This window comes from Elephas maximus, chromosome 7, assembly GCF_024166365.1.
Source record: "Elephas maximus indicus isolate mEleMax1 chromosome 7, mEleMax1 primary haplotype, whole genome shotgun sequence".
NCBI lineage: Eukaryota > Metazoa > Chordata > Mammalia > Proboscidea > Elephantidae > Elephas > Elephas maximus.
The window spans coordinates 128,984,226-128,997,270 of record NC_064825.1 but is presented as its reverse complement, the minus strand read 5'-3'; the positions used below and the strand labels follow the sequence as shown (position 1 = coordinate 128,997,270).

Below are 13,045 nucleotides of genomic sequence, written 5' to 3'. Positions count from 1 at the left end.
TCAACCTGAACGAGGTTCAAGTCTGGTTTAATGTCTGTTTCCTTGCTGCCAAATAAGAGATACAAAGAATCCTTGGACTGAAATGCACAAACCCCTTTATTGCCTCGTGAATGAATGACGTCTGCCAAGCACCTTTAAATAAAGACAAAGCCCTCCTTTGAAAGTTTTTTTTCCCCCCGTAGCCTTTCCCTCGCTCGTGCGCGCGTCTGTGTTTTCCCCTATTTTTATTTTACTAAAGTTGCATGTGGCCTTTTTGAGGAGACAAGAGTGGCTTCGGACACGGAGGACGTTCAGTGAGTGTTTATTGGATTGAAGGCTCCTTATCCTTGCGATTCTCCTTGTTTTAGGACTGAATTCCAGACCAATGGAGAGTTGTTTCAATTCAGAAAAGCAAAATCCTAATCCCACTAAAAATTTTCAGACTAGGAGATCTAGAAAGTGTCAAGATGGGTATATTATGAAAACCGTTTCGCTCAAGGGTGAAGGACAGCAAAATCGGGGTTCATTTTTGTGTCTTCTTTAAGGTTAGCCAGGGCCTATCGCTCAGCTTCGAGCGTTTCCTGGGAAACTCCACCAATGGGCGCGCGCTCCGTGCCCTTCACTCCAGCCCCTTCGGCTGCCTCGGACTACATTTCCCGGCATGCAGTGCGGAGCCCCTACTCCAAGAACCCGAAGACGGTGCAAGACTCTCGGACTTCATTTCCCGTCGGCCCGCGGGGGAAGCGCCGGAAGCCCGCCCCGCCCCTCATTGTGCGGCTCATACTAAACGGAAGGGGCCGGGAGAGGCCGCGTTCAGTCGGATCCCGGCAGCAGCTGCAGCGGCTCTCGTATTTTCTGGCTCTCTTTGCCGTATCTTTTTCGTTTCCGGAAACATGGTGAGCGGCGGGCCACGGCGCCTGAGGGGAGGTGGCTGCGGCTCGGTCGCCTGAGCGCGGGGGAGAGGACGGGGGAGCGACGTCGGCACCCCCTCCCCCAGCGCTGCGGGCGGGACGAGGGTCTCGCGCTGAGGGGCGGGCGGTGCCGGGACGCGCGTGCGCGCCCGCGGGCGCCGGAGAAGGCTGGCTTGGACGTCGCTCGCGCGCCCCCTGGCCTCCCTTCCCCCACCTTGCTGGTGCGCCCGCGCGGACACCGGCCGTGGGGGGAGGGGTGCGGGACGCGCGCGCGCTTGCTGGCCTCTCGCGGAGTGGCCGGTGGCGCGCGCCGCCGCGGAGGTCGGTGCGAGTCAGTTCACGGGGGGCGCGCGCCCGTCGGGAGCACGCGGCATCCGAGCCCGGCCGGGGGCGGCGAGGGAAAAGCGCGCAGGAGGTATTGGCGCGCGCGCCCCACCCAAGGGCTGTTCCTGTCTCCGCGTCATCCTCCCTCGGCAGCAGGCAGGCCTAACTGGCGAGCAGGTGCCAGGGATGCCTGCGCCCGGAAGGGGCCAACGGGATGCCGGGTGCCTGGGTCCGGGTGGGGACGCAGGCACCTAGGAACTGGATTTACACCGCGCGGCACGGAGCGGACACCGCCGAGGCCACAGCCCGGCCCAGGGTCGAGTGCGCCTACGAAGGGAGCCGGGCCCTGGGCCCCGGCTGGAACAGCGCCGTCCCCGGCGCGTGCGCACATGCTCAGGTCCGGCCGCGGGGGCCGAAGCCTTCGACAAGTGGGGCCGTCGGCCTTCCCGGATGGGGCCTGAGGGTGGAGCCGCGTTTGGGGAAGTGACCCAGGCGGGCAGCGCCCGGAAACCACCCCGCCCCCTGCGTTGGGCCTGAGGGCTTGGAGAACTGAAGGTTGTGTAACTGCCCAGGCTCCGGCCTGCAGCATATGGGCTCGCTGAACGCCTGTAAGGGTGACACCCGGAGCTTGAGGCCCTGGAGGTGTCACTGTCGCTAGGGTGTGGGTTTCTGTTTAGGAGAGGGGGCCGAGCGGAGCAGAGCTCCTTTCCCCGCCCACTCCGGAAGCGACTAAATCACGTGGCTGGCTTCCTCCGCAGTTCCGGGGGTGGGGGGTTTCGGACTTCATGGTGGACAGTTGCTCCGTCTCCTGCTTGGGCTGTCCCCCAGCAGGACACAGGGTAGAGGTTTAAAGAGCTCTGGAAGACCCTGGGCACTAGAGTTTCTCCTGTTTAACATCTGTGAGCGACCTGAGGCCGTGCACCGTTTCCGGAGGTCAGGGTGTTTTTCGGCTGGGCCCTAATGGCAGTTGTGATCCGGCTATGGGTAAAAGAAGATCTAGCAGGGAAGGGGACTGTTTATATAGTAACTGCATTGGTCATTTCTGATGGACTTGCTAGAACTGTCGGTGTCTTGCCTAGCGTTTTGGGGTCCTGGTTCCCTGTTTTGTGAAGTGAAGATCGTGGCTTGGGTGTTGGGGTCGTTTTCTCTCTTCTTTGAAGTTCTAAGTCAATTCTTATCCGAAGGTTGAGATTGAATATTGTAAGAGAAAAGTTAGTAGTTTATGGATTATCTTAGGAAGGTTCAACAAAGGTTTAGTTTTTCATGGGTCTTCAATTTCCTGGTCTGTGAGATGGAGATGTTGAGCAGCATGACTCAGAGGTCTCTTCCGTGGTTGCCATTCCAGGCTTGTGTACTATCTGGTCCTTTGACAGGGGCTTGGGTGTGACAATTGTTTTGGGAAGGCAGTTAATGACATTTTTGGGATATGGGACTGTGGACTATGCTTGTTGGCATCAGACCGGGGTCTTTTGAGAAAGCAGGGGGGAGACTTCCAGGGGATCTCAGAAACTTGTTCTTCATAAGATGTGTGTGTCTCATTTCCCAGGCTTCTGGTGTGGCTGTTTCTGATGGTGTCATCAAGGTGTTCAATGACATGAAGGTGCGCAAATCATCGACGCCAGAGGAGGTGAAGAAGCGCAAGAAGGCAGTGCTGTTCTGCCTGAGTGAGGACAAGAAGACCATCATCCTGGAGGAGGGAAAGGAGATCCTGGTTGGTGACGTGGGCCAGACTGTTGATGACCCCTACGCCACCTTTGTCAAGATGCTGCCGGACAAGGACTGCCGTTATGCCCTCTATGATGCAACCTATGAGACCAAGGAGAGCAAGAAGGAGGATCTGGTGTTTATCTTTTGGTGAGCTTCTCATTCAGGCACTTCTTCTTGTTACCTGCCCTAGTTCCTTTTCTCAGAATGGGAACCTCTGTGGTTCTTGGTATAACCCACCGATGTGTGGGGAGGGGTAGTCAGTTGTCACAGAGCATCTACTATCAATGAGAAATTCCAGTATGTGGATGCTGAAAGTCATCTCACGGGTTTTTTGAAGTCATCTATTACTGCTTGAGGGAGATTGCTGGACCCAGAGGAGGGGACTGTAATTTCCCTGCTCTTTCTCCTTCTAGGGCCCCTGAGTGTGCATCCCTTAAGAGCAAAATGATCTATGCTAGCTCCAAGGACGCCCTCAAGAAGAAGCTGACAGGTAAGGGCTGGCTGGCATTGGTGGTGCTGTATGCCTGCAGCTCGGGGTGCGGTGAATAGCGTGATGGAAGAGATTGTCCCCCTTCCCTGCCTGCTGGAAAGTAACCTTGTCCCCGTCAGTCTGCTCTGATTGGCTCCCTCCCAGCCCCCACACCCCATGCTTCCTGCTCAGAGTTGCTTTTCTTTCCCCACCCCAGGGATCAAGCATGAAGTACAAGCAAACTGCCTCGAGGAGGTCAAGGACCGTTGTACCCTGGCAGAGAAGCTAGGAGGCAGCGCTGTCATCTCCCTGGAGGGCAAGCCATTGTGAGCCCCCTCCAGCCCCCTGCCTGGAACATCCGGCAGCCCCAGACCTGCTTGTGGGGGCTGCAGGCTGCCCCCTTCCTGCCAGACCGGAGAGGCTGGGGGGATCCGAGCAGGGGGAGGGCAATCCCTTCACCCCAGTTGCCAAACAGCGCCCCCACCCCCTGGACCTTCCTCTTCCCTCCACCCCGAAGGTTCTGGCCTTCCCAAATCGCTTTTGATCTTCTGATTCCTCTTGGGTTGAAGCAGACCAAGTCCCCCCAGGCACCCCAGTTTGGGAGGGGCCTGTATTTTTTTTAACGACACCCCAACTCCCCACTTGTTCCTCCCCATTCCCAGGCTGCCAACTTCTAACCGCAATAGTGATTTTGTGCTTGTCCGTTTAGTTCTGTGTATAAATGGAATGTTGTGGAGATGACCCCTCCCCACGCCGGCTGGTTCCCCTTCCTCTCTTCCCCTGGTCACATCCACTTGTTTGGAGGCAGGGCCAGTAAGGAACCTTCAATTAAAAAAAAAAGGAAAGCTTGCTAATGGGATGTTTGTTACAGGGTTGGGGCCTGGGGGGCTTGCAGGGGTGTTGGGCTAGAATGAGCAGCATTTCTTCTTTGCACAGTGATCCCCAGCAAGCCCCATGCATCCTGGTCTACCTCAGCGCCTGGCTGAGCCTATCTCTGAGATCACCACTCTACTGCTTTCTGGGTGGTACCACAACGGCGCCACATTGGCTATTCGGGGGGTGGTGGAGCCAGGGTGTGTCTGCTGCTGCTTGCAGGGGGTCTTTAAGTAGAGTGGCCTTATGCCTGAACTGAGTATCTCTGGTCTCATTCCTGTGGGCACTGAGGCTTCTTGGCTGTGAGATTTTTTGCATGTCACAGGTTGTGTGGTAACGTATTGTCTATGTTCTCAAGATTTTGTTTCGTTTTCCTTCTGACTCTTCTGCGGGATGGCTGATTCGCATTTATGAGAGTAGAGGGTCAGGTCAAGTGGCTGCTGTGAGTCAGGTGAAGTTGAGCCTTTGGCCTTCTAGATGTGGTTGGAATCTCTTAGGGTGTGGCCAGCCAGGTAGAGCCCAGGACTTCAGACCCAGGTGTCTTGGGCCCCACCTCCCAGTGTTTAACCAAGAGGGTGGTGGCTGGGTTGGAGCCTTTTGCCAGCATTGCTGTCTTCAGCCTGCACTTTGGGCTTTCACCTGCCTGGCAGGCAAAGGTATCCAAGGCGCCTGGGATAAATTGGGGGTGGTAACACAGGGTTCATTCTTCCTCCCTTAACCAATGAACTGGAAAAAGCGTGAGCGAGAACTAGTTCTTTAGATTTTTGGAACTTAATAGCAGCTCTAAGGGAGGCAGGAAGGAGTAGTTCTACTTTGCTGGTTAAAAAAACCAGGGTAGAGGACTTGTAATTGGTTCTACTCGTGTCCAGCTAGGGTTTGTGGGAGTGGGGGAAACCTTGAATGCTGCTCCTGGGGTTCCAAGCCTGAGTTCTGCACGTTCCTTTGGAGAAACTGCTGAGGACACCGCAGGTTGTCCCCGACTTGGTCCCACAATATGGCCCCAACAATGCCCTGGCAGAAGGTGGGCCCAAGTGTGGGAAACGAGGACTCCAGCAAACCCCTTGCTAGAAAACCAGGTTCTTTATTAATAAGTGGATAACAGGTGGGGGTAGACGTGCTTTTCCTCCAGGGTGGTGGGTGGGTGGGGGCTGTCCTCAGCACCCTGGGGAGGGGAGGTCAGGGCCTCTGGAGGTGCCCAGTCCTGGGGCTCTGCTTACCTGTGGCCAGTACAGTGCCATGCTGCCCTCCTCTTGAAAAGGCCGGGCTCAGGCTGGCCTAGGGGAACTGGGGGTGTGCTAGTGGCTGCTGAGGTGGGGCCTGGGGGCCCCTTGTTACTGGAGGTCCAGGGACAAGGATTGGTGTGCTCTGGTTGCTCTAAGGCTCCCCCTTGAGGACAGTGGGGGTGTTCTGGAGCAGCAGTGTGCTGGCCTGGAGGGGAGAGGTAGGTCCTTGATGTTCTTTGCCTGCCCTCACCCTGCTCCTAAGACTGGGAGTTGTACTTTCTGAATCTCAGATAACGCCTGCCACACCCCTGCCACCTACAGAGTGATTTGCACCAACGAAGAAAGAAGGGCAGGGACCTGGCCCAAGATGGGGAAACAGGGTTCTGAACCTCAGCTGGAGCTGCTCATGAGGTGCTGGACCTCCTCCTGCCCAAAACACACAGACTTAGTAAGCAAGTGTGAGAAACTAAGAACCTAGAGGCCTGGTGGTGGGGGCCGGGGAGGCCAGAGGTTCACCTTGGCGTGTTTGAGCTCCAGCTCTGCCAACTCAGTGAGGTTCTTGCAGAAATAGGAGACACGATGGGACCTGAAGCCTGTGAGCTCTGGGGAGAAGAATGGGAACCTGGCAGGGCAGGTGCCCAGTGGTGGGGGGTCAGGGCGGCAGGGGCTCACCCTGCTTGGCTGACTCAGAAAGGCGTTTCAAGTGCTGGAACCGCAGCTGCTGGTGGCTCTCGGGGCACACCTCCTGGTTCCTGGTGCGTGTCTTGCCTAGCGCCTTGTTGGCAGTCTCATAGTCAGCCAGTGCCCTTAGCCGTCGGTACAGCAGGTCCTGGAGCCAGCATGGGCACAGGACCGCTCCTGCCCACAGCCCTCGCCACCCTACCTGGGTTGACCATGCCCACTGGCCTCCAGCCCACACCTACTCTGGTGCTGCCTCTCACCTTGGCCACCTGTGAGTCATACCTTAGTATGTCTGATAGCTTCAGGTCCTGGTCAGAGGCCACACGGTTCTCCAGCTTCTGTTGGGAAGGTAGGGGCTCGGGAGGGAGCTAGCCAGAGAGCAGCTAAGGGATGGGGGGGCCTCCTCAGCTAAATACCTAAGAGAATTACTGATACCACTCTACATCAAGCACTGATATTAAGGGAAACAGGCTTCACTGAGGAGGTGGCGTCTGACTTGGGTCTTGGGGGTTTAGTAGGAGTTAGCTAGACAAATAAAAACCAAAGATCTGCAGGTATGGAGGCCGGGTATGTTCAGGGAACCATACATTTGGTGTGGGGGCTGTTGGCCAAGGCAGTGAAGGGAGGCAGTGGCCAGATCACAAGACCTACAATGCAAGCTAAGGACTTCGAGCTTTGTGTTGGGCAGTTTCTGGAAGGGACAAGGTCACTGAAGAACCTTGAGCAGGGAAGAGATGGGATCCAACAGACATTTTAGAAGGATTAGCATATTCCAGTGACTTTCTTGGAGAAGAGTTCAGGAAGTGTGCATCTGGGGCAGGATGTTGGCAGCAGGGTGCAGCCTGACAAAGGCACGTGGCACATCCTTGTGCCTCACCCAACCGGGTGCACTACCCCCCTGCCCCATCACCACACACAAACAACTCGAGGCTGAGCCCTTGTCTCTGCCACACCACTTCTTTTTATACCTGAGTGTGAGTTTTCACCAAACATTCCAAAATGATCCTGGGGCTTTCCCCTGTCCCATGACTTGTTCTTGCTGGAAATGATCACTGGGGAGACTTCAACACAGGTGTACTCACCCTTAGTGGTTCAAAGAGTTCAGCCAATTTTAGGAAGCTCCTAGGAGGCAGTGGGGAGGAGGTTAGGGCTTGTCCCTCCTTGGAGAAATCTCCCCCTCCCCCTTCTCTCCCAAACCCCAGCAGGTCATTCTGCACCTCCCTGCTAGATGGTAAATAGCCTTCTACAGAGTGACCCCTAATGGACAGACAGCATTGCAAGCACAGGGAGAGGGCAGGAGGGGGAACAGGGAGTCCTCACATCTTCAGCTGGTTAACTTCTTGTGTTCCTAGATTGCTTAGCACAGCTGAGATAGGGATATAATCAATCGCCTGCCAGGCCTGCTGGGGAACAACCCCCATCAGAGCCCCTCCGTCTGCACATCAACCCCTACCTCTGCTGACTGTGGCCACTGACAGGCACTAAGGCTTCCCCTGCTCTCCTCCCCAAGAAAGAAGGACTGCTGGGGATAAGGGGCAGGGGAATCCAGGGCCCCTGGGGCCCTTCCTACATTTGTGGGAGCGCATGTCGTGGTCTAGCAGGAAGGCTCTCTCGTGCTCAAAGCTGTCATCCACCTAAGGGAGCCGGATAGGACTCCACTTACACCCAAGACACAGGTGCACGGCAGCCACAGGCACCCGGGGTGGCACAGTCTCCCTCCAATCCTGGCCATGCTCCACCAGCGGCTTCCCTCCCACTAACAAGGGCCTCAATCCTGGCCATGGACTTGATGCCCTGGGGTGAAGCCAGAGCGGAGCCTAGGAGTCACTTTGAGCCCCGACATGCCGGTGATAATGGCTTCATCTGCAGATTTCAGTGTTCTTCAGAAAGCCCCGGAGCAGCTCCTTCCCGTCTTCCCGTTCTTGGTCGGACGCTCAGCTGAGGCACTCGTGGAGATGGTGTGGTGCTGGGGTCACGTGCGCCTCCCACCCTCCCTGCGCCTGCATCCAGCCCACCTCCAGCCCTGCTTCTCCCCAACCCCCCAAGCCTCAGTTCCCAGCCCTGGGGGTGACCTTATCACTCCGGCCCTGCTCACATTCTGGCTGTGTTCCAAAGAGACGGAGAAGTTATGGTCTTGACACAGGATGGGGTGGGCCGCCAGGCGCTGCAGAAACACTTCGTGCATGGGGACCGTCTTCTCAGAGGTTGCCAAGTACTCTCTGAAGGAACAATGGGCAGTGGGTGGGCCCTCCTCAGCTCTGATCATCGTGCAGCCCTGGGGTCAGAGGTCAGAGTAGGTCAACTCAGGCTCCTGGAAGAAACCCTGAGGCTCTGGGGAGGGGTGGGGCAGGGGCTTTGCCAAAGGCGAGGGAAGGAGGTGGCACTCACACTTCTAGCTCCTGCTTCATTTTGGCAAACTCTTGTCGGTGATGGAGCTAACCCCCTCACCCAACTAATGCAGCTTTTCCCGCGATGCCTCAAAGACTGTCCTTGGAGGGGCCGGGGGATCTGCTCAGAGGGACTGCGCTGGGAGGCCTCTCATTGCCTGGGGCCATCGCCCGCCCCTCCTCACGCCGAGGCCCCGCCTCACGCCGAGGCCCCTCCTCGCGATGACGCCCCGCCTCACGCTGAAGCCCTTCCTCACGATGACGCCCTGCCTCACGCTGAGGCCCCTCCTCACGCCGAGGCCCCGCCTCACGGTGACGCCCCGCCTCACGCTGAAGCCCTTCCTCACGATGACGCCCTGCCTCACGCTGAGGCCCCTCCTCACGCCGAGGCCCCGCCTCACGATGACGCCCCGCCTCACGCTGAGGCCCCGCCTCACGATGACGCCCCGCCTCACGCCGAGGCCCCTCCTCACGCCGAGGCCCCTCCTCACGCCGAGGCCCCGCCTCACCATGAGGTCCCGCCTCACACACGCCCCGCCTCACGCTGAGGTCCTGCCTCACGCTGACGCCCCGCCTCACCATGACGCCCCGCCTCACCATGACGCCCCGCCTCACGCTGAGGTCCCGCCTCGCGATGACGCCCCGCCTAGCGACGTGGCCGGCATACTCCTCGTTGCCCACGTAGGCGTCACGCCGCCAGATGAACGCCTCGTGCTGCCGCACGACCGAGAGCTCCGTCTGGGCGAAGTTGATGGAGGCAGCTCTAGAAGCAGGAAAGCCTGTCAGGTCCTCTCCTCCCCAGACCCTGCACCCACCAAGCCTCCCGGGCACCCACGTACGGATCTCCCCAGTCTCACACCCCAGGTGGGGCCCAAGTTGGGGCCCAAGTGTCCCTGATTTCACTCAGGAGGCTGGGCGGGGGATGGTGAGGCGGCGGGGCTTCAGGCAAAGGCAACAGGGGCAGACAGGATGCCTACTTTCTAAGACGGGAGGGGGAGGGGGAAGCTCCCTCTCAGGAACAGGGTCCCAAGGCTACGATGGAAACTGATCCCCACTCCCTGAAAGGGGGACCCGAGGATGAGGGAAGCAGGCTCCTCGGGCCCCTGCAGCTCCCCACAGGAGGTCATCTGGGACTATGCCCCCACCCCCGCCCACGAAGCCTCACCTCGGTTTGAACGGTGAACTTCACCTTGTCCCGCTCGCTCACTGCGTCTGAGATCTCCACCTGGAAGGTGCTGTCTGCCTGCAGATCCACGGATATAGAGGATGGCTGAGGAAGAGGGGAAGCCCTGACGTGGCGGACCACTGTCCCTTGCCCATCCTTGCCGCAGGCTTGCTCGTCCTCTTGCAGGGTCCACCTCAGTAGCATCACTTCCTTAATGCCCTGGGTCATCAGTTGCCCCCAGAAGAATCCTGAGACGTCACTGCTCAGGGCTTTGTAATTGCCAGAACACTTTCCCACCCTGCCATCCTCTGAGGCAGGCAGAACGCTCTGCATTTTACAGATGTGGAAGCTGACACCACCAGAGAGGTGAAGTAACTTGTTCAAGGCCACACAGCTGCAAGGTGGCAGGGCCAGATGTGGACCCAGGTTCTTGACGTCAAACCCCATGTACTTTTCATGCACTTTCTCAGCTTCTCACCCACCCCCTTCCCAAGCTGGATACCAGAGCTTAAAGTGAGCTGGATGAGAAGTTTCCACCTCTTCTTAGGAGTTCTTGAAACTGTTCCTTTCATGATTTTTTGATGCCAGTAGACATTGGCTTGCAGGCAAAGCACCTGTACTTCTCCAAATGAAAAGATCCTTGAGGCACCAAGCTACTAGTTCATTCTTGCATTGATCCATTCAACAAGCATTTATTGACCACCTACTGTGTACACACCATTGTTTGAAATGCTACTAAGGAGAAGGGAAGAGGCTTAGAAGCCACTCTACCTTCAGGCATTGCTTAATAAAAAATTATTACCATATATATAAACTGTCACCTGTCCCTCCTCTCATACCCACAAACCTCCTCATTCCCCCTCTCAGCAGGTTGGCACACACAGGGGACAGGATGGTACCCTAGATGGGGCTCAGTGATATGTAGGTCCAGAAACAGACGAGGCCTTGCCAAAAGATGGAGCGTCTGCAGCTGGTCTGGCGATTTCTACTCCCTAGTCAGATGCCTGCATCTGTCCTGTCTCCTGGCTCTCGTGTGAAGTAATTGACCCTGAGGTCACCTGTTACAGGGTTACCTCTCCACCTTGCTTCCCCTTTTTGTTTTTAAATTGAAGTATAACTTACATACAGCAAAGTACACAAGTCTTAACTGACCACAAATGGACATATTTATACATATGTATAAACGAGTGGCTGTTGACTTGATTCTGACTCATGGCAACCCCATGTGTGTCAGAATAGAACTGTGCTCTGTAGGGTTTTCAGTAACTTATTTTTCATTAGCAGCCAAGCACGTTAACCATTTGGACCACTGGTCACCGTGAATCAGAATCAACTCAATGGTAATTGGTTGTATATATGTATACACCTGTGTAGCCTCCACCTAGATCAAGATACTCAGTATTTCAACACTCCAGAAGGCTCCCTCTTGCCCCTCCCCTGAAACTATTTGGGATTTATGTGAAAGTTTATAGAGCAAATTAGCTTCTCATGAAACAATACACAAAATCGCTTTGTGACATTGATTGCCAACACTTCGATGTGTCAACGCTCTCCCTTTTTCCATCCCAGTCTCCCTGTTTCCATTCACACAGTTTTCCTGTTCCTTCCTGCCTTCTCATCTTTGCTTTTGGGCTGGTGTGACCATTTAGTCTCATATACGTGACTGAATAACAAAGCACATCCCTCATGCGTGTTATCGTTGGCTGTATAAAACCAAAAACCAAACTCATTGCTGTCGAGTTGATTCTGACTCACAGCAACCCTACAAGACAGAGTAGAACTGCCCCATAGAATTTCTAAGGAGCGGCTGGTGGATTCGAACTGCTGACCTTTTGGTTACCAGCCAGGCTCTTTAACTGCTGTGATACCAGACCTGTCTAATCTTTGGCTGAAGGGTGAACCTCCAGAGTAACTTCAGTACTGAGTTAAGAGGGTGTCCTGGGGCCATACTCCTGGTATTTCTCCAGTCTCTGTCAGACCCACAAGCCTGGTTTTTTTTTTTTTGTTTTTTTGGTGAATTTGAATTTTGTTCTACATTTTTCTCCCGCTCTGTTCGGGACCCTCTATTGTCATCCCTGCCAGAGCAGTTGGTCATGGTAACCTGGCATCATCTGGTTGTTCTGGGCTCATTCTGGTGGAGGTTGTAGTTGTGGTCCATTTTTCCTTTGGACTAATCTTTCCCTTGTGTCTTTGGTCTTCTTCATTCTCCTTTGCTTCAGCCTGGATGGGACCAGTAGCTGTATCTTAGGTGACTTCTTGCAGGCTCTTAAGGCCCCAGTCACTATTCACCACAGTCCGATGTAGAACATTTTCTTTATAGACTATATTATGCCAATTGAGCTAGATATCCCCCAAGATCATGGTCCCCAGCCCTCGGCCCGGTAGCTCAGTCTCTCAGGGAGCTTGGATGTGTCTGTGAAGCTTCTATGACTTTGCCCTGGTCAAGTTGTGCCGACTTCCCTAGTATTATGTACTGCCTGTCTTAACCTTCACCCAAGTTACCACTTATGTACTATCTAAAAAAAAAAAAAAATTTTTTTTTTTCCTCCTCACCCCTCCCCTCTCTCATAACGATGAAATCTTCCTATGTGGAAACATTTTCATGTTTCTTCCTAAGTATCTTCCTTTCTTCCAGGTATCTTCCTATGTGGAAACATTTTCATAATAGTGGTATCATACAGTATTTGTCCTTTTGTGATTGACTTATTTCACTCAGGATAATGCCCTCCAGATTCATCCATCTTGTTAGACGTTTCACATATTCATCATTGTTCTTTACTGTTTCGTAGTATTCCACTGGGTGTATGTACCATAGTTTGTTTACTGTTGATGGGCACTTAGGTTGTTTCCATCTTTTTGCTATTGTGAATAATGATGCAGTGAACATGGGTGTGCATATGTCTATTCGTGTGACGGCTATTATTTCTCTAGAATATATTCCTAGGAGTGGGATAGCTGGATTGTATGGTATTTCTATTTCTAGCTTTTTAAGGAAGTGCCATATTGTTTTCCAAAATGGTTGTACCATTTTGTATTCGCACCAGCAGTGCATAAGACTTCCAGGCTCACAACCTTGCCAACATTTGTTATTTTCTGCTTTTTTTATTCATGCCAGTAATGTCAGGGTGAGATGGTGTTTCACTGTAGTTTTGATTTGCATTTCTCTAATGGCTACTGATCGCGAACATTTCCTCATGTGTCTGCTAGCTGCCTGAATGTCTTCTCTGGTCAAGTGTCTGTTCATATCCTTTCCCATTTTTTAATTAGATTATTTGTCTTTTTATTGCAGAGATGTTGGATTTTCCTATAGATTTTTGAGATTAGAC

The 13,045-nt window shown here is 54.5% G+C and overlaps 2 protein-coding genes across 3 annotated transcripts; one reads left to right on the top strand and one right to left on the bottom strand.

Annotated features, from left to right (window-relative positions):
• The first annotated feature begins 765 nt into the window (after positions 1–765).
• Positions 766–4,240, top strand: CFL1 (cofilin 1). 2 transcript variants are annotated; one of them, XM_049892517.1, is made up of 4 exons: positions 766–875; positions 2,761–3,068; positions 3,335–3,411; positions 3,608–4,240. In XM_049892517.1, the coding sequence occupies exons 1-4, from the start codon at positions 873–875 to the stop codon at positions 3,718–3,720; spliced, it is 501 nt and encodes a 166-aa protein (XP_049748474.1). In that variant the 5' UTR covers positions 766–872; the 3' UTR covers positions 3,721–4,240. The 2 variants fall into 2 exon arrangements, with proteins under 2 accessions (XP_049748474.1, XP_049748475.1); XM_049892518.1 differs by lacking the exon at positions 766–875 and adding an exon at positions 2,060–2,147.
• A 526-nt stretch (positions 4,241–4,766) lies between these two features.
• SNX32 (sorting nexin 32) lies at positions 4,767–12,269 on the bottom strand. Its single transcript, XM_049891862.1, is given in 13 exon segments — positions 4,767–5,691; positions 6,003–6,088; positions 6,159–6,315; positions 6,428–6,505; positions 7,250–7,289; positions 7,488–7,602; positions 7,738–7,801; positions 7,996–8,088; positions 8,254–8,386; positions 8,556–8,595; positions 8,598–8,688; positions 9,209–9,315; positions 9,710–12,269. Coding segments are annotated over 13 exon segments (1,515 nt in total). The 5' UTR covers positions 10,167–12,269; the 3' UTR covers positions 4,767–5,637.
• Positions 12,270–13,045: the final 776 nt, after the last annotated feature.

Excerpts from the sequence above, each read along its gene's own strand:
- CFL1 (XM_049892517.1), top strand. Across the intron at positions 3,069-3,334 it reads GATCTGGTGTTTATCTTTTG|GGCCCCTGAGTGTGCATCCC; the intron begins GTGAGCTTCTCA and ends TTCTCCTTCTAG. Across the intron at positions 3,412-3,607 it reads CCTCAAGAAGAAGCTGACAG|GGATCAAGCATGAAGTACAA; the intron begins GTAAGGGCTGGC and ends TCCCCACCCCAG.